The following is a 27938-nucleotide window of genomic DNA, read 5'->3' on the forward strand; positions in this document are numbered from 1 at the left end:
TTATCCTATACTGGCATTCGCCTCTGAGAGCACTCAGGCCATTGCAAATCATACAGAAGTTGGGGGCTGAGAAAAACAGATGGAAAGGTGGGATTTATGCCTTACTGCTTGGGCAGGTGCTAAGGGTCCTGTCCTGAATGGTAGAGGAGTGCGGATGTTTCTCTTTGTCACCGGTTCTTCATCGCTCGCAGGATCACTTAAGGAATGGGCTTCGGTTGCTACTTTCCTGTAGCTTTTCCTGGTTTTACAGGATTTTGCTGAACCATTTCCTGTATGCACATCCATTTTTTTACTCTCTGTTGCTTGGATCATCAGGCATTACAGCAAGTCTTTTCTCTTTTGAAACCTTATCTTTTCCCCCCGATTTTTACAGCCCATTATTTTATATATATATATACATATATACGTATATATGTGTGCATATGTTTATATGTTGTATCTAGCAATCTTTTTTTTTTTTAAAAGATTTTATTTGAGAGAGAGCGCACACACGAGCATGTCCATGCACACGAGCGGGGGGAGAGGCAGATGGAGAGGGAGAGGCAGACTCCCCGCTGAGCAGGGAGCCCGATGCAGGACTCGATCCCAGGACCGTGAGATCATGACCTGAGCCGAAGGCAGACGTTTAACCGACTGAGCCACCTAGGAGCCCCATATATCTAGCAATCTTGATGTGCTCTCCTGTTAATACTAATTGTTTGTGGCTCTGTTGGAGTTTCAATATAGACAATCCTATTTATGACGGCTCCAGTTCTTTTCAATTCTTATACCTTTTACTTATTCTTTTTTTTTTTTAAAGATTTTATTTATTTATTTGACAGAGAGATACACAACGAGAGAGGGAACACAAGCAGGGGGAGTGGGAGAGGGAGAAGCAGGCTTCCCGCCGAGCAGGGAGCCCGATGCGGGGCTTGATCCCAGGACCCTGGGATCATGACCTGAGCCGAAGGCAGCCGCTTAAGCCACCCAGGCACCCCTACCTTTTACTTATTCTTATCTCACTGCATTGCTGTGCCCTTTGCTCTCCAGTGTGGTGTTACAGAGACACAGGGACTGTGAGCATTTTATCTTGTTTCTCCTTTTACTAATCACTGTGATGTTTGGTGTAGCTATTCAGTAGTTTTTCCCATGACGTTAAGGAAGTTCCTGTATATACCTAACTTCCTAAGGATTTTTTTTTCGTGATAGGAGTTGAAATTTTCTGCGTGCCAAAGAAGGTTCAAAACAGCAAAAGCAAAACCAACAAATCATTGAAATAGTAGTTAGTAAAAAATTATTGTATATACACCAAAAAGACAGTTTGCAAACTGGGAACATTCAGACCAGACTGTGGGATGAGGCTCAGGGGTATATTTATGATCAAGCTTCATAGTGAGAAAGCCTTGAGGATTTATTTTTCAGGGACTGGTCACAGTATTACAATTTTCAATGGTTCCCTCTTATCAGCCTTGAGAAACAGTTCAAAGCTTGCTTATTCTTTCCAGAGACACAAGCAAGAAATAATCCAGGTCAAGTTAGCCTTGTAAAATAAACAGAATTCAGCTTTGTTTGTATGTCTGACCTGGTTTTGCCTGCTCGGGGAATTTGCAAGGTTGGTCTCGGTTTCTGATTTTAACAGCATCTGTGGAACTAAACCTACAGTTTTTCTCCTTTACTATCTTAATGTGATTTCCTAGTATTATGTAGTTCCTGCTAGATCATCGCGTATTTTGTGAACACTGTTAGATTTGGTTACTATGATTTCTGATTTTCACATCTATATGAATGAATGAAATGAGCTTACAGTATACTCTGCTTGGTTTTGCCTGTTTTTAAACCATACAGACCATGTATCTGACTTCTTTTGCTCAAGGTTATAAGATTCACTCATACTGTTATATGTAGCTACATGTGGTTGGTTGGGTTTTGTTGCTAGCATCAAGGGCAAACAAAGCCAGGCTGTGGTTAAAGTGGTAAGGACACTACTAGGTATTTATCCAAAGGATACAAACATAGTGATTCAGAGGGACACATGCACCCCAATGTTTATAGCAACAGTGTCCACAATAGCCAAACTATGGAAAGAGCTCAGATGTCTGTCGACAGATGAATGGATTAAGAAGATGTGGTATATATATACAATGGACTACTACTCAGCCATCAAAAAGAATGAAATCTTGTCATTTGCAATGATGTGGCTGGAACTAGAGGGTACTAAGCGAAATAGTCGGAGAAAGACAAATATATGATTTCACTTATATGTGGAATTTAAGAAACAAAACAGATGAACATAGGGGAGGGGCGCCTGGGTGGCTCAGTCGTTAAGCGTCTGCCTTCGGCTCAGGTCATGATTCCAGGTCCTGGGATCGAGCCCCGCATCGGGCTCCCTGCTCCGCGGGAAGCCTGCTTCTCCCTCTCCCACTCCCCCTGCTTGTGTTCCCTCTCTTGCTGTGTCTCTCTCTCTCTGTCAAATAAATAAATAAAATCTTAAAAAAAAAACAAAAACATAGGGGAACGGAGGGAAAAATAAGATGAAATCGGAGAGGGAGACAAACAGCAAGAGACTTTTTTTTTTTTTTAAAGATTATTTATTTATTTATTTGAGAGAGAGAATGAGATAGAGCATGAGAGGGGGGAGGGTCAGGGAGAAGCAGACCCCCCGCTGAGCAGGGAGCCCGATGCGGGACTCAATCCCAGGACACCAGGATCATGACCTGAGCTGAAGGCAGTCGCTTAACCAACTGAGCCACCCAGGCGCCCCACAGCAAGAGACTCTTAACTCTAAGAAACAGAGGGTTGCTGGAGGGGAGAGAGGTGGGGGGATGGGGTAAGTGGGTGATGGGCATTAAGGAGGGCACTTGACGTAATGAACACTGGGTGTTCTATGCAACTGATGAATGCCTAAACTCCATCTCTGAAACTAATAATACACTATATGTTAATTGATTTTTAAATAAAAAATAAAGTGGTAAGGGCAGATTTTAATCAGTAACATACTGTTGCAATAGGAAAGAGTCCAGCATGAACCAAATTCTGCTTTGGTTTGTACAGAGGTGACTGGTTAATTTAAGGGAGAGTGAAGGAGGGGGGAGGGAGGGAGTGAGGCTCAGGGGACTGGGAGAGTGAACAGTTACAGGAAGGGTAGGGGATGTGGCCTGTGTGAGACCCATCTGGGTTTGCTAACTGGCACTTACTAAAGTTAGGCTCCTACCCTTCCCTGGAGACTGTGAGGCAGGGGTCCTATCTTCAGGTGTTGGCTGGGACAAACAGAAAGTTCTCTTGGTAGCCTTGGAGTTTTTTCAGGCAGGCACTTTAAGGGGAGCTGGGGTCAGCCTCCGTCTGTGGCCTTTAGCTGTTTCTAAAGATGTCTTAAAGGTATCTTCAGATGTCTGAAGTTTTTGTTACTGTTTTTTTCACCGATTGAAAAACTCTGGATACAAGTCTTTCGTTACTTGTATTGCAGATTTTTTTCTCACTCTGTGCCTTGCCTTTTCACTTTTTTTTAAGATTTTATTATTTTATTTTTAAAAGATTTTATTTACTTATTTGACAGAGAGATGAAGAGCCAGAGAACACAAGCAGGGGGAGTGGCAGAGGGAGAAGGAGAAGCAGGCTCCCCGCTGAACAGGGAGCCTGAGGCGGGGATCGATCTCAGGACACTGGGATCAGGACCTGAGCCAAAGGCAGATGCTTAACTGACTGAGCCACCCAGGTGCCCCAAAGATTTTATTTGAGACACAGAGAGAGAGAGAGGGAGAGCAAGTATGAGCAGGGGGAGGAGCAGAGGGAGAGGGACAAGCAGACTCCCCACTCAGTGGGGATTCTGACTTGGGACTTGATCCCAGGACACTGAGATCATGACCGGAGCTAAAGTCAGATGCTTAACTGACTGAGCCACCCAGGCACCCCTGCCCTTTCACCTTCTTAATGTTGTATTTTAATGAGAAAAAGTAGACATTCTTAATTTTCTTTTTAATTAACATAGAATGAGTTATTTGTTTCAGGGGTACAGGTCTGTGATTCATCAGTCTTACACAATTCACAGCACTCACCATAGCACATACCCTCCCCAGTGTCCATCACCCAGCCACCCCATCCGTCCCACCCCCCACCACCCCAGCAACCCTCAGTTTGTTTCCTGAGATTAAGAGTCTCTTACGGTTTGTCTCCCTCTCTGGTTTTAGACGTTCTTAATTTTAATAGGATTAGGTTTGCCCGTATTTTCTTTTTTGGTTAGTGCTTTCTTACGTCTTTTTTTAAAAAGAAATAGACTTGATTTTTTAGAGCAGTTTTAGGTTCATAGCAAAACTGAGCAGAAAGTACAGAGATTTCTTAAGTCCCTCTGTCCCCCCACATAAGCATGGCCTCTCAGACTATCCTCAGCCCCCACCAGAGTGGCGTATTTGTTACAGTTGATGAAACTACTTTGATACCTCGTTATCACCTGAAGCCCAGAGTTTACAGTAGGGTTAGTGTTGTACATTCTCTGGGTTTTGACAAATTTATGGTGACGTGTCCATCATGACAGTATCATACAGGATAGTTTCACTGCCCTAAAAATCCTGAGTGCTCTGCGTATTCATCCCTCCTTCCCCACTAACCCCTGGCAATGACTAATCTTTTTACTGTCTATACAGTTTTGTGTATTCAGCAATGTCCTATAGTTGAAACCGTATGGTAGGTAGACTAAAACTGGCTTCTTTCACTTGTATTAACTCTCTTCCATGTCTTTTCCTGGCTTGATAGCTCTGTGTGTGTGTGTGTGTGTGTGTGTGTGCATGTGCATGCATGCTCAATACTATTCCACTGTCTGGATGTACTGCGGTTTATCTATTCACTTATTTAAGGACATCTTCGTTGCTTTGAACTTTTGACAGTTATGAAAAAAGCCACTATAAACATTTGTGGTCATAGATTTTCAATAATTCGGGTAAATACCAGGGAGCAAGATTATTGATAAGAGTATGTTTAGTTTTGTTAGAAACTGCCCAACTGTCTACCAAAGTGACTACCATTCTGCGTTCCCACTAGCAATGAATGAGAATTCCTGTTGCTCCACATCCTCACCAGCATTTGGTGTTGACCGTGTTTTGGATTTTTGACGTTCGAATAGGCATGTAGGGGTCTCTTATTTGTCGTTTCAATTTGCATTTCTTGGATGACATGACATGGAGCATCTTTTCCTATGCTTGTTTGCCACCTGCATATCTTCTTTGGTGTGCTGTGTCTGTTCATATCTTTTGCCCATTTTTAAATCAGGTTGTTTGTTTTCTTGTTGAATTTAAGAATGATGTCTTGGGGGTGCCCGGCTGGCTCAGTCAGTGGAGCATGTGACTCTTGATCTCGGGGTTGTGAGGTTGAGCCCCATGTTGGGTGTAGAAGTTACTTAAAAAATAAAATCTTAGGGCACCTGGGTGGCTCAGTTGGTTGGGCGACTGCCTTCGGCTCAGGTCATGATCCTGGAGTCCTGGGATCGAGTCCCGCATCGGGCTCCCTGCTCAGCAGGGAGTCTGCTTCTTCCTCTGACCCTCTTCCCTCTCGTGCTCTCTATCTCTCATTCTCTCTCTCTCAAATAAATAAATAAAATCTTAAAAAAAAAATAAAAAATAAAAAAATAAAATCTTAAAAACAATGATGTTTTGGATAACATCCTTTTTTAGGATTTATGGATAAGGCTCTCTGTTCCTGTTCACATTCCTCCCAACTTTGAGGACATCAGTCATACCGTCTGCCCTAGTAGGGGCATTAGAACCTCAGTTCTTAGGTTTAAGTCTGAATTTGGGTCTAAAATTCCATGGGGCATTTAGTATGAGCTCACTCTGGCTTTGATTTCTCCCCTCCCCACTTTTTTGGACCTCAGAGAAAACTTCCCTTAAATCAAAGATACAAAGTTTCCCTACCCCTTAAGGGGATGTGTGGATATGGGTATGATGGGGCAGGAGAGTCATGTGGGCAGCCTAGCACAGTGGAACTATAAGCCTTGAGTTTTATTTTATTTTTTCTTATTTTTTCAAGATTTATTTATTTGAGAGAGAGCATGCGCTAGTGGAGGGGGGCAGAGGGAGAAGGAAAGAGAATCCCAAACAGACACCCCGCTGAGCTTGGAGCTTGACACAGGCTTCATCTCACGACCCTGAGGTTATGACCTGAGCCGAAACTGAGAGTCGGACGCTTCACCGACCAAGCCACCCAGGCGCCCCACATGCCTTGTTTTAAACTGACAATTATTATCACCCAACTGCCAAACAAATATATGTTGAGGATGGTGCAAGTATTCCAAGTAGTTTGATCGTATGCTCCTTTGCAAATACGGTTATTAAATACTTTTCCTTTCTAGATGTGCGTTCCAAACAGGAGTATGATGAAAGCCATGTGATTACAGCCCGTCGAGTGAAGAAGGTAGAGTGGCAGAGTCCGAATGTGGGCATGCTGGCCACCTTACAGGAGGGTGGGGGGAAATGGGGGATTTTATCCTAGATCCAGGAGGCGGCAGGGTGGGGGACACTGGGCAGCAGAGGCAGGACCACCCCTGTGCATCCACCAAGAGGGTCTCCCACACTCCTCACATGCTCCCTACGGTGTCCCCACCCCCCATCATGGCCAACAGCTTCACTGAGCAAATGCTGATTTAATTCCTTGATGGGCCAGGCACTGTTCCAGACCTTGGGGGATACAGCCGAATACAAGATGCCCTTGGCTCACTGTCTTCTGTCCTACTCAGGGAACAGACAATAATAAACCATCGAGATAATTACTATAATCCAGCCTGACTCAGACTGAAGGGCAAGCAACTCGATCTAGGGGTTGCAGGTTTGAGCCCCACTCTGGGTGTAGAGATTACTTAAATAAATAAACTAACAAAAAACTATAATCCAAAGATGGAAGCCACTTTCTTTCCCTTCCCCATTTCCCTGCTCCTCCCCCATTCCATCTTTTTTTTAAAAATGTTTTACTTGAGAGAGAGAGTGCAAGCACACAAGCAGGGGGAGGGGCAGAGGGAGAGGGAGAAGCAGACGCCCCGCTGATCAGGGAGCCCGATGCGGGGCTCCATCCCAGGACCCTGGGATCAATGTCCTGAGCCGAAGGCAGACGCTTAACTGACTGAGCTACCTAGGTGCCCCTTATTCCACCTTTCTTAAAAAGACTGAGCCCTGCACACAGTCACCATGCCCCCTTCCTGCACTGAAGCCTCTTTCCCCACCCCCACAGGGTGTCTTCTCTGTCAGGTCATTGCCAAGCCTGGCAGCCTCCGCTCAGGATCCCGACCTCATTCTCCGCCCTCTTCTCCCAAGGTCTGTCTTCCCCGGTTTCTCCTCTGTGTCCTTGGTTCAGCTTCCTTTTCTCCTGCTGCTGCCTGAAGAAGATCACTACTTCGTCCTTGCTCTAAATCTGTCAGTGCACCTTCTTGCTCAGAGATTTCACTCCGGCTTCCAGCGTCAGCTGTCCAACTGCAATTAGCTGTCCTGTCAGTTTTACTTCTAAAGTTTTGTCTGGCAACACTGACCCCTTCCCTTCCCACTGTGGCTGTGCTGGGATGTGCTCCATCTCTGACCCTTTGCCATGCTGAACTTGACAGGGAGCCTGGGCCCTGGCTCAGACATTTTTCCAGGATAAGCTTGCTGCTTGGGGGGTGTAGCTCAGTGGTTAGAGCATTTGATTGCAGGATAAGCTCGCTGCCTAACACCCCCCTCTCCCCACCCCAAACCCATCATTACCTGCTTCCCCCCACCCCCAGCCCCACTTCTGGGGTTTTCAGTTGGCTGGCTTCAACCTCTAGTTTCTGGCTCCACTCTCATATCTGCATATTCTTTTGATTCTGGCAGCACCCCCAGCTCTGGAAGAGACATTCTTTGGGCCTCAGCCAGGCTGACACCTCTTGGCTCCCCTCCCCAACTTTCCTGCCAACAGCCCCAGCGCGGCCCCAGCAGGACACACAGCCCCCAACTGGGTGCTCCTGGCCTCCCTCTCCAGCATGCATGCTTCCTTTTTTTTTTTTTTTTTAAGATTTTATTTATTTGAGAGAGAAAGAGAGAGTACAAGCAAGGGGAGGGGCAGAGGGAGAAGTAGACTCCTGGCTGAGCAGGGAGCCCGATGCGGGGCTCGATCCCAGGACCCTGAGATCATGACCTGAGCTGAAGGCAGATGCTTAAGTGACTGAGCCACCTGGGCGCCCCAGCCATGCAAACTTCCATTCTCATCTGGCACCTCAACAGTTCTGCCCTACTGCATTTCCTTGGTTCTAAGATGCACATATCCACCCCCCATATTCAAACATTTCTGAAATTGCAATATATCCTACAATTGGTGTGTACTTTATTTTTTTTTTTAAGATTTTATTTATTAGAGAGAAGGAGTGAGGGAGAGAGCAGGAGTGGGAACGGGAGTGGGGGAAGGGAGGCAGAAGCAGACTCCCCATTGAGCAGGGAGCCTGATGTGATGCATGGGCTTGATCCTGGGACCCCAAGATCATGACCTGAGCTGGAGGCAGATGCTTAACCGAGTGAGCCACCCAGGTGCCCCAACCAATGGTCTCTCAATCTTGGACAGAGTACCTGTGCATCCCCCCATCCCCCCACCCCCCCACCCCCTGACCTGCGCCAGCGCACTGCTCTCTCAGGCCTCCAGACCTTTTGCTGGGAGCACAGGGATGTATGTGCCTTGCTCATCCGTATCCCGGAGGCTCCATCTGTTCCTTGGCATCTGGGATGGGCTCAGCACGTTTGTTGACTAAAGTGAACGACCGGAAGCTATTCCTTCTGCCTGGAACGTTCTCCCCACTCTTGTCAGTCTGGCAGATTTCCCCTTGCCCTTGCAGCCCCAGCTCCAATCCCTCCCACTGTGCACAACCTTTCTGAGTCCTCTGGGCCAACTCGGGGTGTTTGCCTGTGCTGCTTTGAACCTCTGTATTCCAGAACCTCACACGGCATAAACGTAGGGTGGACCCTCAACGTATGCTTATTGAGTGAACAAGTCAATGTCCAGCCACATCTGTCCTGCTCTCCCACCTGCTCCACATCTCCACTCCCTTCCCCTTTGCTCATGTTCGTCTCCACACCCAGAAACCCCCCTTCCCTCATTATCCATGCAAACCCTGCTCGTCCTGAGCACCGGCTCTCTCCTAGTTCCTCCAGACAAATGGGATTCCTCCCTGCTCAGTCCCAGAGAACTTTCTGGTTTGTCCCTCCATGGGCCTTGCTTGACTGCCTTGTAGTAGAATCGATATAAACTCACTCTACCCCACCTGCAGGTCCTCTGTGGGGCCATCTCTGACAGCCAGACAAGGTTGCAAGGGACGGAGTCAGGCTCGGGATCCCCTGAGTAGTGGGGGCCTTTGGGAAGCATGTAAATGAGTGAAGACTAACCTCTCAGCCGCCACCCAGCCAGGCCTCCTCGAGCTCTGGGACACCCTTTGGGGTCCTGGGCATTGTTCCTGCCCCCGTGGTCTGCCTTCTTGGCAACTCAGCGGCTCCTGGCTACTCACGACATCCTGGTTCCTGCTTGCCCTTTCCTCCCTCTGACCGTATTTATAGCCACATGCCAGGTACTGTTCTAGAAGCTCAGAGTACATCAACGACTACAAAAGAACAAAAGTTCCCACTCTCAACAGAGCCTACAGGTGAGTCTGCCGCATTATATCCGCTTGCTTGTGATTTCTGCTCATCCAAGCCTTCTGCATATTGCCCTTCTTATGGCAGGTTTTGGATTTGGCCTCCATCACCAACTACTTTCCCCTAGAGAGAGGATGTCCTCACTTTGGTTGCTCTGAGAGAATGCATGCCAGGCCCCTTAGTGGGCCACGGGCCACTCAGTAGACCAGCTCTTAAGTGAGGACACCGTCTCTGGTCCGGTCAGCTCTGGCCAGCTTTGTCCACAGCAGGTCGTGTGGGCGTGGAAGGTGCTCGGCGTCCAGCACACCCTCCGGTCCCTTCTCGGTGCTTCCGGGCCTGTGTGTGTAGTCGGGGGAATGGGCACGGTCCTCCCTCCAGCTGCACCCAGGGCTGGAGTGCGGGGAGTATGTGCCCAGCTGAACCACCCGCCAACAGACCTCTCCTGTGGTTTCTTTAGAGAGCAAATGAGTATCTTCTCCCGGAGTCTGTGGATCTGGAGTGCGTGAAATACTGTGTGGTGTATGATAACAACACCAGCACCCTGGAGATTGCCTTAAGAGGGGAGGACGAGGAGGACAACACCGAAGATGGTAGACACGGTAGGTTTTGAGGAGTGCAGCCGGAGCAGCAGCTGGTGGTGATGGAGCCCTTTCGCGGTACGCCGGGAACCACACAGAAGGCTCTCCGTGGGTCAGCTCCTGCAGAACACGCCCCTGAGAAATGGGTTATGCCAAGAGCGGGGGAGGGGCTGAGGGGTTTCCTTCCTTGCAAAATGCCAGGTGAGCCTGCCATAGCCTCATGAGTGCTGGCAGAGGACGTGAGGCTCCCGGGTCAGAGCAGTGAAAGTAACCGGAATGTCCTCCTCTCCTTGCCCTGGCACCCGAGCCCCCATTCTCACAGGGTGACAGGAATAGGGACAAGAAAAACCTACCCACACCGTGGGTTGTATTACAGGAGAACCCTGAGCTCAGGGGACCGAATCTTTTTTTTTCTTTTCTTTTTTTATAAACGACTTTATTTGAGAGAGAGCGTGAGCACAAGCAGGGAGAGGGGCAGAGGGACAAGCAGACTTCCTGCTGAGTGCGGAGCCCGATGCGATGCGGGGCTCGATCCCAAGACCCCAAGATCATGACCTGAGCCGAAGGCAGATGCTTAGCCGACTGAGCCACCCAGGTGCTCCCAGGGCCTGAATGTTTTATAACAGGCAGAAAGCCTGCCCGCCCCTAGCTCTAGAGGGAGAAACGATCTATCTTCCGAGGCTGTTTGATATACAGATACTCTCGAAAAGCCAGTACCTTTGCTCACAGGACACATAGAAACCTGAGAGGCCATGGAGAATGGTCTCTAATAGGTAACGTCCCCATTTTATAGATGCGGAGATTGAGGCCCAGAAAGGTGCATGCAGTAACTCACTCAAGGTCCCATACGTGTTGAGTTAGTTATTTATTGCCATGTAATGATTGCCCCTAAACTCAGTAGCCTAATACAGCAAATATTAATTAACTGGTACCAGGTTCTGGTATGGCGTGTCTGCTGAGATTGCAGTCGAGGTGCTGGCTAGGGTCCCTGTCATTTGAAGGTCTGACTGGGCCGGGATGATCTGCATCCGAGGGGCCTCACATGGGTATGGCCAGGAGGCTTCCATTCCCTGCCACCTGGATCTCTCTGTAGGACCGCTTGGATGGCCTCACGACGCGGCAGCTGGTTTCCCCTGGAGCGGACCATCTAGGAGAGCGGGAGAGCAAGGGACAGCCACATGCCTCTTGCGACGGAGTCCTGAGACTTCTGGTCGCTTCTGCCCCATTCTCTTCATTAGAAGAAAGTGACTGAGTGCAGTCTACCCTCAAGGGGTGGGGAATCAGACTCAACCTCCCTTTATATTCTTTCAAATATTCTTTCTTGTATTTGAAAGAATTTGTGGACTGTTTTTGAAACCACCACACCTAGTAAGTGGTGGGATTGGGATTCGAACCCCGGGCAGGTTGGCTCTGTCTGTTCTCCCAAGGCCTGGATAGCAGAGCAGGAGAGCAAAGCAAAGTCGCTCCAGTCCCAAACCGGAGCGTTAAATCGTGGTGGGCTCTAATCTTACCTGTTTTCTGAGGCGCCCCTACATTCTCCACCCAGCCCCTGGTTTGGGGCTGACAACCCCTTGCCGTTGGCCTAGGGGCTCTGTGGCTTGTGGCTTGTGGCTCAGCCATGAACGTGTGGGGGTTTCCATGGGCCCGGGCGCTCACAGCAGCGGTCACTGGGTGGCGCTAGGCTTCCACCTTTAATAAAACCAGTCTTCACAGGAGGTCCTTTGCCAGGATATCGTGCCCTCCTCCCCAAGTTTATCGGGTTGGTGCCAGTCTGCAGTCCTAGGATTGTAGGCTGGACCCTAAAACCATAGGAAACGGTGGTCAATAAAGATAACCCCCTCTATGTTCTATAAATGACCTCATGGAGGCCCTATTCTCAGTAGGAAACCACAACCGCAAAACAACACAGCAAAACCCCAAACTGCATGCATGTGTACGTACACACACACACACGGACACACACGGACATACACACACGGGGACACAAACACGGACACACACGGACACACACACGCGGACACACACGGACATACACGGACACATGGACACACACACACACAAACACACGGACACACACAGACACACACGGACACACGGACACACACACCCGGACATACACACAAGGACACACACATGGACACACACACGGACATACACACAAGGACACACGCGGACATACACACACACAGACACACACAGACATACACACGGACACATGCACACGGACACACACACGGACACACGGACATACACACATACGGACGCACACGTACACACACACGGGGACACACACACGGACACACGGAAACACACACGGAATACACACACACGGAATACACATACACGGACACACACACATGGACACACACACGGACACACACAAACACGGACACGGACACACAAGGATACACACAGACACACGGACATACACACACATGGACACACACACGGACACATGCACACGGACACACATACACAGACACACGGACATACACACACACACTCTCACCTTGTCCACTCAAGGCACTTTTCTCCTTTAAAATGGCATCTTTCAGGTGAATGCAGAGTCTCTGGGGTAAAAGACCATTTCGAGGTTTCTCTCCCCTTCCCCTTCCCCTTTCTACTGTTAAGCATCCACCTCCCCACCCCCCAAGGAAATCTGGTCGTGTGGAGCCTCCATCACCTCCTAGAAGCAGGGGTCTGACTCTGTGTAGTCCTCTCTTGCTGGCTTTGTGCCACGGGCCTCTGTCCTTGCTGTGTCTGTGGCTGAAATGTCCCCGTCTAGGGTGAGTCAGGAGGGGTTCCCTCCCCTTAGCACTGTGACCTCCTTCCCAGGTGTTCCACAGGTGCTGCTGGTCCCTGGGCTATGGCAGCTTCTCTCCTCTCCCACCTTGCTGGGGGGGGGGGCTGTCTCAGGATTCCTAGTGGGAAGCGGGGCACAGGTGGTTTTTAGCACCCCTGTCCCTGCAAACATGGTGTTTTTACCTTCTCAGCTGGGTCTCTTCTTAGGAACCTGAAGAGTACCTTCCCTTGGGCTCTTTCTCTAAACTCCTTTCACCAGGCAAAGGGCAGCCCCCTTCTTGGAGGAGAGACATTTCCCTTATGTTAAATCGGCCTGCCTTCCTTGCAACATATGGATTATAGACCCTTCAGACGGGGCTCTTGATAGATGTGGATGGGGTTCCCTGGGCTGGGGCGTTCACCATAACTGTGGGGGGAAGCTTTGGGAATGTGGGCATTTTTTTTCCTCCTCCTCTCTGAACAAAGCCTGACTTTCAAGCCAATTGCCTGGCTAAGGACCCGAAGTAATTTAACTTAAAATTCGCTGCTGAGTAGAGAGCCCGTTGGCCTGGATGGGGTCTCTCATCTTCCTGAAGTAGTGGGTGCCCCAATTCAAAGTGTGCGAAGCCTCATGTCATTGGAGAACTCCAGATTAATGGGACTAAAAATAAATTTAATGTTAATAACCCCATCATATCTGTGGCTGGGTAGCCTGGGCCCCGGACTGTCCTCATGGCTCTCCTCTGCAATCTCTAATTATTCTCCTGGAAATTGGGCTTTCTCTGGCACTGACCCCACGGCACCCCGGTGAATAAGCCTCCAGTGGGTCATGTGACATTGGTGGGAGAGCGGCTGTCTGGCTTAAAGACAGCAGCAGTGTGTCCTGTGACTCCGCTCTCCTGAACCCTCTGACCCCTCAGCCATTATTCAGTCTCTTGCTCAAGAGGGAGATGGTGTTGAGACACCGGGGACTCTGGCTTCCAAGCCAGGCCTTCTAGGATAGGGTTTGGCTCCTGTCTCTCGCCAGCCACAGTTTCTCTCCTGGCCTGGCTGCTGACCCCAAGGCTCTTCCTCCAGATCCAGTCCTCCAGACGGGTCTCGGGCCCCTATTGTCCTCAGCAGCCCCTGCTGGAACCGGCTTTCTCTGGCCAGAGGTTCAATATAGAAGTCAGAGTCAGAGTCCTGGCCTTTCCCTTTCCCCTTTTAGCTGGTTCTTCAAAGTCTGCAGTGAGATATTTGTCTTTAGGGCTCAGATCGTGGCCTCGGGGCGGGGGGGCGGGTATCTTGGCTTAGCCTTAATTATGCAAACTTGCTGATAGATATCTAATTTTCATAGAGTCTCCTAGTGATTCTGCAGAGCAGTGAAAGCACTTAAGATTAAATCAATGTCAGGGGCGCTTGGGTGGCTCAGTTGGTTAAGCCACTGCCTTCGGCTCAGGTCATGATCCTGGAGTCCCGGGATCGAGTCCCGCATCGGGCTCCCTGCTCGGCGGGGAGTCTGCTTCTCCCTCTGACCCTCCTCCCTCTCATGCTCTCTGTCTCTCATTCTCTCTCTCTCAAATAAATAAAATCTTTAAAAAAAAAAAAAAAGATTAAATCAATGTCAAACCCACAATGAGCTGTCCCTTCACACCCACGAGAACGGCCACGATCAAAAAGACCGATACTAACACGTGTCGATGAAGATGTGGAGAAATTGGAACACTCTGCCTGGGTGTTTGAAGGGAAAGAAGGAGTGAAACCTTCTAGCCTGTACAGGGTTTCTTTTTTCGGGTGATGGTTGCACAACTCTGTGAATATACTGAAAACCATTACTTTACCCACCTTAGGTGAATGGTTTGGTATATGATATGTGATGTATATATGCGAGAGACCTTTCCCTTCTGTTAAATCCTCTTGCCTTGCAATAATGTGGAGATCTGCATCATCTAAGAATTTACAGAAAAGAAGGATCAACTTACTTGGTAACAAGTGGCTTAAATTTGAGTTGTTAACACTCTTCTCCATTTAGATTTCGTTCAGGTTCCCAGACCGTTGCTTTTCCAAATCGAGTGGCCGTCAACTGGAGCTTTAGGCAAACGATGAGCACACAGGGGCTGTTCACCTCTTTGGTCTCTGCTCTTAGAACTGGTGCCCGGAGCTGCCGTGGAGTGTGGCAGGGTGCTGGCCCACCTCACCCACCACCCCATCTGCATCCTGAAAGGAGGCTATGAACGCTTCTCAGCCATGTACCACTTCCTCCGGACACAGAAGATCATCTGGATGCCACAGGTGAGGCAGGGTACTGAGCCCAGGCAGGCTCGGATGGAAGCATGGTCTCCCCCTGGTTGACCAAGGGATGGGGAGCAGGATAGGGGAAAGAGGAGTTGGGCGACATGGGAATGATGGAAGGGATGGAGACTGTGCTTGGGAAATGGACCTGGGGCAGCCAGGAGGTCCAGGCCACGAGGGTGAATTTCTCATCGCTGGATTCAGGCCAGAGTCAGCACGGTGGTGAAGAGGTGGGGCCCGTCCAGAGGGCAGGGGTTCCAGGGGGTGCTCTGGATGTCAGGCTGTCATCAAAGACAGGCAGGGGTGCCACAATTTGAGGCTGCCTGTCCATTCTCAGCTGTCTGGACCCACAAGCCCAGAGGACACAAAAAGGACAAGCTAGCATCCTGCCTATGAGGAGTTCTTGGCTAGCGGGAGAGACAAGGGGCACCCCAGGTGAGGTGAGGCCCCTCCTGGAGCCAGACCAGAAGGAGGAGGAGGAACTTGCTAGGAAGAGAGGTGGGTGGAGGGTGGCTGAGGCAGGCACGGGGTGGCCATGACCGACAGGCAGGGTCTGGTCCCTGGAGGGCATCATACAGCAGGGGGCTTATTGAAGAGTCTGAATGCAGTGGGATGTAGACATGTGGGGGCTTCATTCTTTCTAGTAATTACCTTTGGCTCTTTGCCCTTAGCAGCATCTTGGGCACATTCCAGAAATTCTGACGACTTTTAAGCTAATCATAAAATGAGAGGGGAAATGTGTATATCAACTGGATCTTTCAGAGATACAGAATGAAATATTTATGGGGTAAAACAATACGATGTCTGGCTTTTCAGAATAATCTGGGGTGTGTTGGGAAGTGGGTGAGGATAGAGCTAAAATAAACTGGCCATTAGTTGATGATATTTGCAAATGGGTGATTGACCCAGGGGTTTATTATACTATTCTCTCTACTTTTGCATATATTTTTTTTAAAGATTTTTATTTATTTATTTGAGACAGAGAGAATGAGAGAGAGAGAGCACATGAGAGGGGGGAGGGTCAGAGGCAGAAGCAGGCTCCCCGCCGAGCAGGGAGCCCGATGCGGGACCCGATCCAGGGACTCCAGGATCATGACCTGAGCCGAAGGCAGTCGCTTAACCGACTGAGCCACCCAGGCGCCCTTGCATATTTTTAAAATAATTTCTTAAAAGAGAAGAAAAGTGATCAGGCCAGTACAAGCGAGGCTAGTTTAACCTTCCAATCTCAGATCTGGATTAAGTCTCATCTCTTCCCATCCCCCAGAGCTGGGCAGTCTTCAGTTTGCTGGGGTGGGAGTGGCCAGGGGTGTGGGTTAGCTGCAGGGACCTCTCCTCTCTTCCTTGCTCCTGGGCCTGTGACTTCAGTGCTGGGGGTCCAGGGTGGGGCCTGTCTTGTGGGACTGGCTGCCCGTCAGCGGTGGGGCCAGGCCTTCTCACTCTGTTCCAGCCCGGTTCTGTATGTTGCTGGTGGCCTTAGCTGCTGGTTTCCTTGGGGCCCGGTTTACGGGCCCCATCTGCTACTAAGAATCTTTCAAAGAAAACCATCCAAGACTTCCTGCCAGGAGCACCCCCAATTCCTTGTTTTACTTTGGCAGTCCATGACCCCCTGACCACATCTGCCCTCCTTCACACTATGATTTTCAGCTCCACTGGTGTCCCCCCAGTCTCCCTGTCCTGTCAGGCACTGCTCACTCCTAGAGGAGCACCCCTTACTGGCTTTTCCTTGTGCAAAATAAGTATTTCTGCAAACCTCACCCTGCTGATAACTCACCTCCTTCCCTTTGGAAAACAAGCTTTAGTAAGGTTCAGTAGCCTGTAAGTAAGTTCATCAGTAAGTTTGTGCACATATTTAAATGTACATTTTGGTCAGTGTCGACATGTGTATACCCCTGAGACTTGCCCTCGTCCCATCTCAGGTAGACTGGGAAGAGGGGTGCGTGGTGGATGGTGGTGGCAGCTAGCAGGGTTCTGCCCTAGGTGTCTGTGGCCCTCCTTAGAGTGTAGGCACCTAGTATTTGTCGCTCCCTGCTTTGGGACCTTTGTTAGTAGTTCAGGGGCACGAGTGAAAGCCCCACTCCTCTCTGCTATGTGCTTTGAGACACTGGAAAGCAGGGGTGTCCCTGCTGCTCCCCAAGGAACTCCTTCTAGGAGGGCGGGTGGTGGCGCTGAATGTGGCCTTTGGACAGAGCGACTTCTCATTTCCTCTGTTTTACACGTGGCCTCCCTTAAATGAGATTTCACTTGGAGCAAAAGGTTCGGGGACCAAAACGTGAAGCCCACACCAGAGAGAGATGGTGGTGAGCCCCGGGGTGCCTGATGCTGTCAGATGGCACTTGAGAAAGTTCACCAGCGATCGTGGTGTGGAAGGCAGACCCGTGGGGGCTGCCAGGGGGTTCTGGGGGAGGCGGAAGGCCGCTATGGTGAGGAGAGGACAGATTCAGGAAACACTTGGGTAGTGGCACTGATTAGACACGGGGGGGGGCGGGCGGTGAGGGCGGGACATGCGGGGAGGTAGGAGCCTGGGATTAGTACCCTGGTTCCCTGTGTGGGTGACAGGTGGGGGACACGGGAGGCAGAGGCAGTGTGGGGGAGGGCAGTGGGCTCAGTTTGGACATCCTTATGGATGTGGGTGTCAAAATCATGGCATCTAGAATTAACACGCGCTTGCTCTTACCAGCCCGGTGTGTTTTTCCCTGCCACACAGCCATAGGAAAGGAAGCTGGTTTGAAAGCAGCAGGAAGAGTTGATGGATCTGTGTTGGGTGTTCAGTGAGATTTTCCAGGTGAAACTAGGAGGGTGTCCTTTGGCTCCAGCAAGCTGAGCATCCTGGGTGTGGTCAGCCTGAGCTCTGGGGAAGCTTTGGGTCCTATCGAGCGGGCCTGTCTGCAGGTAGAAGGGTCCTGCGTCCCTTTCGCACACTTGAGCATCGGCTCGGCTTGCTGTCTGCTCTTTGAGAAAGGCTTTTTGAGGCCGACAGCTTGCGAAGGATGTGGGCTTGCAGTGGGCTCACTGGGAGGGGCGATGTGCTAAGGCCAGAAGGCTCTGAAGCCTCTGGACAGCCAAAGTAGCCTGCGGTGCTTATTTCTGAGTCTGACTTGGAGCCAGAGGAATTTTAGAACTAGGTTTGACCTTTGAAATCACATAGGTCAGCATTTCCCGTGGAATACTCACACAAGAAAGGGACCTCCAAACAGATCATATTGGAAACAACAGTTTATACAACGTGAGTGTGGTTTTTGTTTGTTTTCTTGAGGTTATGCTTAGCTTTTGTACTAAATATCACGAGTGATTTTCAACCCATGCCAATAATAAACATGTAGCCAATGTGTTATGATAAACATCTGGGCCACAAAGTCGGCCCGAGGAACCAGTAGGAAGGTTTTTAGCAGTTCCTCGGAGGTACACTTTGAGAATAGTTTTAGCCTGCCATGCTTTACTGGCTGTTTCCTAACTAGTTTGTAAATTATTATTTGATGACAATTTTTTCTAACCACCTGGTTGACACTCATAATCTTTCCTTGGAACAATCAGATTTTGTAAATTTTCCCCTTCAGTTTTATTGAGATATAATTGACATATAACATATATAAGTTTAAGGTATACAATGTGTTGATTTGATACATTTGTATATTGTGAAATGATCCCCAAATAAGGTTAATGAACCTAACCATCACCTCACCTAATTACCATTTTTTTGTGTGTGGTGGTAAGAACATTTAAGATCTACTCTCCCAGCAACTTTCAAGTATATAACACAGTATTAACTGAAGTTCCCGTGAACTTGTGCCTCTTTATGTCTGGAAGTTTGTATCCTTTTGACCAACATCTCCCATTTCCCCCACTCCCCAGCCCCTGGCAACCACTGTTTTACTCTCTGTTTCTATGAATTTGGCCTTTTCAGACTCCACATGTAAGTGAGATCATGCAGTAGTTGTCTTTCTCTGTCTGACTTATGGGCATGCCTTGAAAATATTGTGGATTTGGTTCCAGACCACTACAATAAAGCAAATATTGTAATAAAGCAAGGCAAATGAATTTTTTGCTGTGTATATATTATGTTTAGACTATACTGTAGTATGTTAAGTGGGCAATAGCATTACGTCTAAAAAAAATAGACATACCCCCCCTTTTTTTTTTAAGATTTTATTTATTTGACAGAGAGCGAGAGAGAGCGAGCACGAGTCAGGTGAAGGGCAGAGGGAGAAGCAGACTCCCTGCCAAGCGGGGAGCCTGACGCAGGGCTTAATCCTAGGACTCCAGGATCATAACCTGAGTTGAAGGCAGACGCTTAACTGACTGAGCCACCCAGGTGCCCCAATAGTGGACATACCTTAATTAAAAGTACTTTATTACTAAAAAATATTAACCATCATCTGAACTTTCAGTGGGTCATAATCACTGATCACAGATAATCACTGATCACAGATCCCCATAATACATATAATAATAATGAGAAGGTTGGAAATTTTGTGAGAATGACCGAAATGTGATAGAGACACGAAGGGAGCAAATGCTGTTGAAAAACGGCACTGATTGACTTGCCCGATGCAGCGTCGCCGCAAACATTCAATCTGTAAAAATTGCAGTATCTCTGAAACAAAATAAAATGAAGCACGATAAGGTGAGGTATTCCTGTATTTCACTTAGAGTAATGCCCTCAAGCTCACAAATGGCAGAATGTCCTTCTTTCTCAGGACTGAATAATCTCCCATTCTGTATACATGCCACATTTTCTTTATCTGTTCATCTGTCAATGGACACTTAGGTTGTTTCTGTGTCTTGGCTACTGTGAATAATGCTGTAAGGAGCACGGCAGATACTCCCTCAACATTGTGATTTCATTTCCTTTGGATATATACCAAGAAGTGGGATGGCTGGATCGTATGGTAGTTTTACTTGTAAGTTTTTGAAAAAACTCCATACTGTTTTCCATAGTGGCTATAGTTATCAGATTTCTTTACTGCCGTTTACTTCTCCTGCCTTTACTTAGTAATGTACGTTGTGAATTTCTGAGACAGGGATATCCTAGGTACTGCTTCCCATATGTACTTGATTCTCTCAATCCTTTTTTTCACAGTGCATTGCGAGGGACCACTGTTTTCTAGGACACACTTTGGGGGAATGTAGGAATCATCTTGCTCTTTGTGTCTTTGTTTTTCAAAGAAACCCCAATTTTTCATATCATAACTTTGGACCTGGAATTCCAGTGAGCTCCCATTTAAGTGGTGTCCTGTCCTCCCTACCTGTCTACATCAGAACTCATCAGAATTTAGTTCCTAATGACAAATAGGCTCTATGTGAGTAGTTTTAGTGGTTTTTTCTTTTAAGAAGGTGTTAAAATTCTGGTGGCCTCCAAAAATATTATATAATTTTGTTATTAATAAGATAATTATAATATATAATTATATAATAGAAGGGCTGTCCCATCAATGATAATATATAATATAATACAATTATAATATGTAATAATATAAGGCTTCCCACCCTCACCCTCCCCCTGCTGGACACGCTCTGGATTTATGCAGTTCTGCATCAAGGGGTTTCAGATGCCAGTCTTTGTGCACCCAGCAAAGTGCACACAGGTGCCATGGGGGCTAAGTGGGATGTCCACGTTCAGATGCAGCATGCTGTCCCATGGCTCAGTGGCTCCATCCTGTTACTATCAGCCTTCTAACTCCTCATGCAAGTCAGTCTCATTCATTATTCTGGATTATCTTTCTAATGCTGAGCCACATTTCAAGATCCAGAAAACAAAAACAAAAACAAACAAAAAATCCAACAACAAAAACCAAAAACAGCTTCTTCCCTGGGGAAAGAATATCTTGTTCTATGACATATAGCATATGTATTCTATATAGCAGCCTTTCTCCTTCCTTTCCCTCAGGAACTGGATGCCTTTCAGCCCTACCCTGCTGAAATCATGCCAGGCAAGATCTACCTGGGCAATTTCAGGCAAGCCTGCGACCCGAAAATTCAGAAGGATTTGAAAATCAAAGCACATGTCAATGTCTCCATGGAGACAGGGCCATTGTGAGTAGAAATACTATTGATTTTTTTTTTAATTAAGCATTTATATAAGATTCCTAGTGCCGTGCATTTATAGAGCTGAAAGGGCCTTAGAAATCAACACACACTGGAATAGGCTCTGTACTTACCTTCAGCTGTTCCTGGTTTGTAGTCTATTTCCTGGCTTGGCGGTGGCATCCTCTGCCTCTGAGACCCAGTTCTTGCCCTTCGGATCTCACCAAAAGGAATGCTTTCCTAGTATTTAACATTATGGTACAGAGTATTCCATTTTACCCTACTTCTCAGGCCCTCTGAGAAGTGACCCCTGTCTTAGCCCATTGGGGCTGCTATAGCAGAATACTACAGACTAGTGGTTCATAAACAAAATGCATTTATTTCTCATGGGTGTGCAGGCTGGGAAAATCCAAGATCAAGTCACCAGCAGACTCAGTGTCCAGTGAGAGCCTGCTTTCTGGCTCATAGACAGCCCTATTTTTACTGCATCCTCTTATGGCAGAAGATCACCCTCTGGCCCCTCTTTTACAAGGGCATTAATCCCATCTCTTAGGGCTCCACCCTCATGACCCAGTTTACAATCCCACTTTAAACGACCCCCAAATCCCAGACAAAACCTTAAGACAGGGGTTTCCAGACAGTGGCCAATAGGCAGCATAGGACATTGATTCCTGAGAGGAGGGAAAAAAAAAAAAAAAAGATGAGTCCCTCAGTTGACCCAGCTTATTAGTAGGAGACTGTTTGCAGGTCATAGTACAAGAAGCAGGCCAAGACAGATCCTGTCATTCCTTCTGAGTTGAGTGTATAGAGTTGAGAAGTCAGAGAGGTCAAGTTGGCTAGAATTTGCAGGAGAGAGCTGCATGGAGAATAGAGAGCTGAATATAAAGAAAAAGCTCTTAACATCTGCAGAGTACCCCCTGAGTCTTCAGCTGAGTACTGATAAGCACGTACATGTGAGGAAACAAGTCAAGGCTGGGAGAAAAACCAGTAGAAATGAACACACAGTACAATTCCCAGAGATCATGTAGGGCCAAGAGTAGTTTGCATTTCCAATCAGAGTAGACAAAACTCACAACATACTGGGCCTCAAAGAGGGCACTGAGAAAAGTGTTGCTTCAGTTGTGAGGAAAAACTAGCCCTAGGCTAGGGATGAGAATGTCTGGGGTGAAACATACATTGGATGGATTTAAAGGCAGATTAAACACTGCAGAAGAAAAGATTGGTGAATTTGAAGACATACTAGTAGAAAGTGTCCAACATGGAACCCAGGGAAGAAAAAGATTAAAAAAAAAAAGAAAGAAAGAAAGAAAGACCAGAACAGAAACATGTATAAATTGGAATCTTCAAAGAAGAGGAAGTGGAAAGACCGAAAACATATTTAAAGAAGTAACAGCCAAAATTTTTTTCTAAATTTGATAAAAACCATAAAGTTTATCACCAGAAATAATTATGTAGATAAACATAAAACACTTTCGCTGTCACTTTTATGTCTCTTCAAAACATAATTTATCATATGGGCTGCCTGGGTGGCTCTGTCAGTTAAAGCATCTGACTCCTGATTTTGAGTCAGATCATGATCTCAGGTTCATGAGATTGAGCCCTGTGTTGGACTTGTGCTGCTGGGCCTGGAGCCTGCTTAAGATTCTCTCTCTCCCTCTCCCTCTGCCCCCCACCCTCTAAAACAACAAAAACAAAAAAGACAAAAAACGAAAAAAAATAATTGATCACAGAAAAAATAGTAACAATGTGTTTTGAGATTATAACATATGTAGAAGTAACATGTATGCCCATAGTTTACTAAGGCAGGAAGAGGCAGAATAGAAGTATACACTTGGAAGATTCTTACTGTATTTACATGAAGTGTTATAATGTAATAAAAAGTTAAAGATGTGTTCTGGAAACTCTAAAGCAATTACCAAAAGCTAGAACAAAACAAAAAATAAAACAGTTATAATTAATAAGACAAAAAAAGAAAAAACGGAATCATAAAAAAATCCAAAAGAAGGCAGGAAAAGAGGAACAAAGAGATGAGGCCAATAGAAAACACATAGCAAGGTGGTCATGTCAATAATCATACTAAGTGCAAATGGTCTAAATACCCCCAATTTAAAGGCAGAGGTGTAGTAGGATATCTACAAGAAACATACTTTATTTTTTTAAAAATTTATTTATTGAAGTAATCTCTGCACCCAACGTGGGGCTTGAACCCATGACCTTCAGATCATGAGTTGTACACTTCTCTGACTGAGCCAGCCAGGTGCCCCAGAAACGTACTTTTTAAATACAAAATGAAGATAGGTTAGAATGGATGGAAAAAGATACTTTAGGCTATGACTAATTAAAAAAAAACACACACCAACTTTTGGAATGACTCCATTATTAGATGAATTGAACTTCATAGCAAAGAATACTACTGGATATAAAGAGGGCCATTTCATTATGGGAAGATGATCAATTGATCTAGACTCTAGATTCTAGAGAAATCCACAGTTATAATCAGATTTCAACATCTCTCTCTCAACAGACAGAAAATAGGCTATAATTTCAAAGAGTAGAAGAGCAAAATTGCCTAACTGACAGTTATAGAACACTCTGCCCAATAACAGTAGTGTTCTTCTGGTCTTTGAATGTGTTCATTCTTTTTTTTTTTTTTTTTTTTAAGGACAGGGCACTCCTTTTTTTTGTTTTTGTTTTTTAAAGATTTTATTTATTTATTAGAGACAGCAAGGGAGGGAACACAAGCAGAGGGAGTGGAAGAGGGAGAAGCAGGCTTCCTGCCGAGCAGGGAGCCCGACGTGGGGCTCAATCCCAGGGCCCTGGGATCATGACCTGAGCCAAAGGCAGACGCTTAATGACTGAGCCACCCAGGCACCCCTGAATGTGTTCATTCTTTTATACAATATACATTCTTTTTAAGAGAACATGGAACATTTTTGACAAGATAGACTATTCTGGGCACTAAAACAAGTATCAAAAATAATTTATAAAGAATCATGTTCTCTGACTACAGTGGAATTAAGTTAGAAGCCAGTAAACCAAACAAGATATCTGGGAAGAATTCCAGATGCTTGGAAACTAAGTAACACACTTCTAAGTAGCCTGTGGGTCGCAAAGAAACCAAAAAGGAAGTTAGAAAGCATTTTGAACTGAATGAAAATAAAAACCCCACATATCAGAATTTGTGGATGCAGCTAAAGCAGTGCATAGAGGGAAACTTATAGCCTAAATGCCTATATTAGAGTCTCAAATCAAATCAAGGACCTAAACTTTCACCTTAAAAAAATTAGAAATCATAAGAAGGAGGAAGGAAGGAAATTATAGTAAGAGCAGAAATAAGTGAAATAGAAAACAAAACAACTTGAGAAATGCAATGAAAACAAAAGTTGGCTCTCTGAAAAGAGCAATACTGGGTGCCTGGGTGGCTTGGTTGTTAAGCATCTGCCTTTGGCTCAGGTCATGATCCCAGGATCCTGGGATCGAGGCCCACATCGGGCTCTCTGCTTGGCGGGAAGACTGCTTCTCCCTCTCCCACTCTCCCTGCTTGTGTTCCCTCTCTCGCTGTCTCTCTCTCTCTGTCAAATAAATAAAATCTTAAAAAAAAAAAAAAAAAGCAGTACTATTGCTAACCTATGCCAAACTGATCAAAAAAGAAGAGAGAGAAGACAAAAATTACCCATGTTAGGTGTAAAAGAAGGAATATTTTCATTATAGATCCTACAGATATTAAAAGACATTCTCTGGGCACTTACCCCACAGAAGTGAAAACTTCACATAAAACCTGTACATGAATGTCTGCAGTGGCTATTCAGCTGGTGAATAGTTAGACAAACTGTGGTATATACATACCATGGAATACTATTCAGCAATATAAAGAATGAACAATTGACATATGCAACAACTTGGGTAAATCTCTAGGGATTTAACACAGCCAATAATAAATAATAATAATAAGAAGAAGGCAGCAGTCCCAAAAGTTTAGATATTATGTGGTTCCACTTATATAGCATTTTTGATATCACAAAATTTCATAAATGACAGATTAGTGGTTACCAGAAGTAAGGGAAGTTAGAGGGTAGGGGGTATGGTTACAAAAGGGCAACATGAGGCATTTTTGGTGTTAGAACTGTTCGGTATTTTGACTGGTGGTGGACATGAATCCACCCAGGTGATAAATTTGTATAGAACTTCTTACACACACATACACCCACGCATGCACAGAATACGAGCAAAACTGGGGAAATCTGAACACAATTGATAGATTGTATCAGCATCAATATGCTGATTGTGCTATTATAGTTTTGCAGAATGTTACCATTGGGGAAACTAAGCAAAGCGTACAGTGGATCTCTCTGTATTTCTTACAACCGCATGTGAATCTACAGTGAGCTCAGTAAAATTTTTAATTAAAAGTTTAAAAATAATTAGGAAATATTAGGAGTTATTTTATGCCAGTGCATTTGAAATTTAAATTAAATGAACCAGTTCCTTGAAAGACTCAAGCTATCAATGCTCACTTAACAAGAAATGGATCATCTGAATAGCCCCATATCTATTAAATTGAATTCATAGTTACAAAACCTTTTAACAAAGAGGACTCTAGGCCTGTATGGCTTCACTGGTGAGTTCTGCTGAACATTTAAGGAAGAAATAATACCTGATCTACATAGTCTTCCAGAAAATGAAAGAGGAGGGGATACTTTCCTATTCATTTATGAGACCATCATTACTCTGATACCCAAAACTGACAAAGACTTTATATAAAGGAAAGCCACAAACCTCATGAACATAGGTCTAAAAATTCTTGATAAAATTTTAGCAAATTTGACCCAAAAATATATAAAAGGGATCTGATCCAAAAATATATAAAAGGATCCAAAATTTTTGCAAATTTGATCCAAAAATATATAAAGAGAAATGCATGACCGAATGTATTTCTTCCAGGAAGGTCAGTTTGGTTCAACATTAGAAAATCAATGTAATTTACCATATTAACAGATTAGGAAAGAAAAAAACTTAAATTATCTTCAGAAGAGAGACAGAAAATGGCACCCTACAACTGCTGAATCTGTATTTTTTAAAACGTTTACATGGAGGGGGACGCTTGGGTGACTCAGTAGGTTGAGCATCTTTTTTTTTTTTTTAAAGATTGTATTTATTTATTCATGAGAGACAGAGAGAGAGGGAGAGAGAGGCAGAGGGAGAAGCAGACTTCCCGCGGAGCAGGGAGCCTGATGTGGGACTCGATCCCAGGACTCTGGGATCATGACCTGAGCCGAAGGCAGACGCTTAACCATCTGAGCCACCCAGGTGCCCGAGCATCCGACTCTTGATTTCGGTTCAGGTCATGATCTCAGGGGAGGGGGTGGTGGTGGTGGTCATGGGATCAAACCCTGGATCGGGCTCTCTCAGTGGGGAGTCTGCTTCTCTCCCTCTCTCTCTGACCCTCCCCCCACTCCTGTGTTCTCTCTCAGATAAATAGAATCTTTAAAAAAAGTTTACATGGAGGGAGCATTTATAAAACTTGACAACAAAGCAAGACTCGGCCAATTTCAGGAGATTTAAAATCACATACAGTTGTTTTTCAGTGTAGAAAGTATTAGAAATTAGAAAGCAATAATTTAAAAATATAACCAGAAAATTACTACAAGCTTAGAAATTTTTATTTATTTAAGGAGGCTCCATGTTCAGGATGGAGCCCAATGTGGGGCTTGAACTCACAACCCTGAGATCAAGACCTGAGCTGAGATCAGGAGTTGGACACACTCAACTGACTGAGCCACCCAAGTGCCCCTAGAAATAAATTTTAAATAGCATGGGTTAAAGAAGAACTCATGATGGAAATTATGAAATATTTTCAACTACATACTAATAAAGATATAATGTATCAAAACTTGTGGAATGCAGTTAAGCTGTGGGTAAAGGGAAATTTATAGCCTTAAATGCATCTATTAAAAAGAAGAAAGGCTAAAAATCAACTAGTTAAGCATTCATCTCAAGCAACGACCAAAGGAACAGCAAACTAAACCCAAATAAGGGAGAAGGAAGGAATAGTAGTAGCAGATTATTGAACCAGAAACAATGAAATGGAGGGGATTGAGAAAGTCAAAGTAGTTTTTAAAAAACTAATAAATCAGATAAATCGTTGGCAAAAAAGGGTACAAATAGCCATTTATAAAAAGAGACTCTACTTATTCTACAAATATTAAAAAGATCTTAGGATATATGAAAACTTATAAGTATGAAAATTTAGATGAATGAATTTTTAAAAAATAGAACCTATCAAAATGGACATAATACAAAATAGAAAATTTGATTAGTATTGATAACTAATAAATTTCTCATAGAGAAAATTATGGCTTCAGTGAAGAATTTTACCTAATGTTTAAGGAGGAAATAAAGCCAATATTAAATTTCTTTTTTAGAGAATAAAGGAGAGGAATAATTTTCAGCTTGTTTTATGAGACTAGCATAACGCTGATTTTACAGTCTGACAACATAATGCAGGTAAACTGTAGACTAATTTTCTTCATAAACAGAGATGTAAAAATCCTAAACAAAATATTAGCACATTGACTACAGAACTGCAGGAAAAGACTAATACGTGATGACTAAATTAGGTTTATTCCAAGGATACAGGGTGGTTTTAGCATCTGAAAAATCAATCCATGTACTTAACCATATCAATAACATAGCGGAAAAG

The 27938-nt window shown here is 45.6% G+C and overlaps 1 protein-coding gene across 23 annotated transcripts in view; it reads left to right on the forward strand.

The window, feature by feature from the left end:
* STYXL1 (serine/threonine/tyrosine interacting like 1) overlaps positions 1 to 27938 on the forward strand; it is a 64634-nt gene that overhangs the window by 16101 nt on the left and 20595 nt on the right. For all 23 annotated transcript variants that reach the window (XM_081819499.1, XM_081819497.1, XM_081819496.1 and 20 more), the window contains 4 exons: positions 6317 to 6378; positions 10045 to 10186; positions 15072 to 15217; positions 21102 to 21247. In XM_081819499.1, coding sequence (XP_081675625.1) covers positions 6317 to 6378; positions 10045 to 10186; positions 15072 to 15217; positions 21102 to 21247 — 496 coding nt within the window. The remainder of the gene's footprint in view (positions 1 to 6316; positions 6379 to 10044; positions 10187 to 15071; positions 15218 to 21101; positions 21248 to 27938) is intronic.

Source organism: Leptonychotes weddellii, chromosome 5 (genome assembly GCF_054177405.1).
Source record: "Leptonychotes weddellii isolate Sample4059 chromosome 5, ASM5417740v2, whole genome shotgun sequence".
NCBI lineage: Eukaryota > Metazoa > Chordata > Mammalia > Carnivora > Phocidae > Leptonychotes > Leptonychotes weddellii.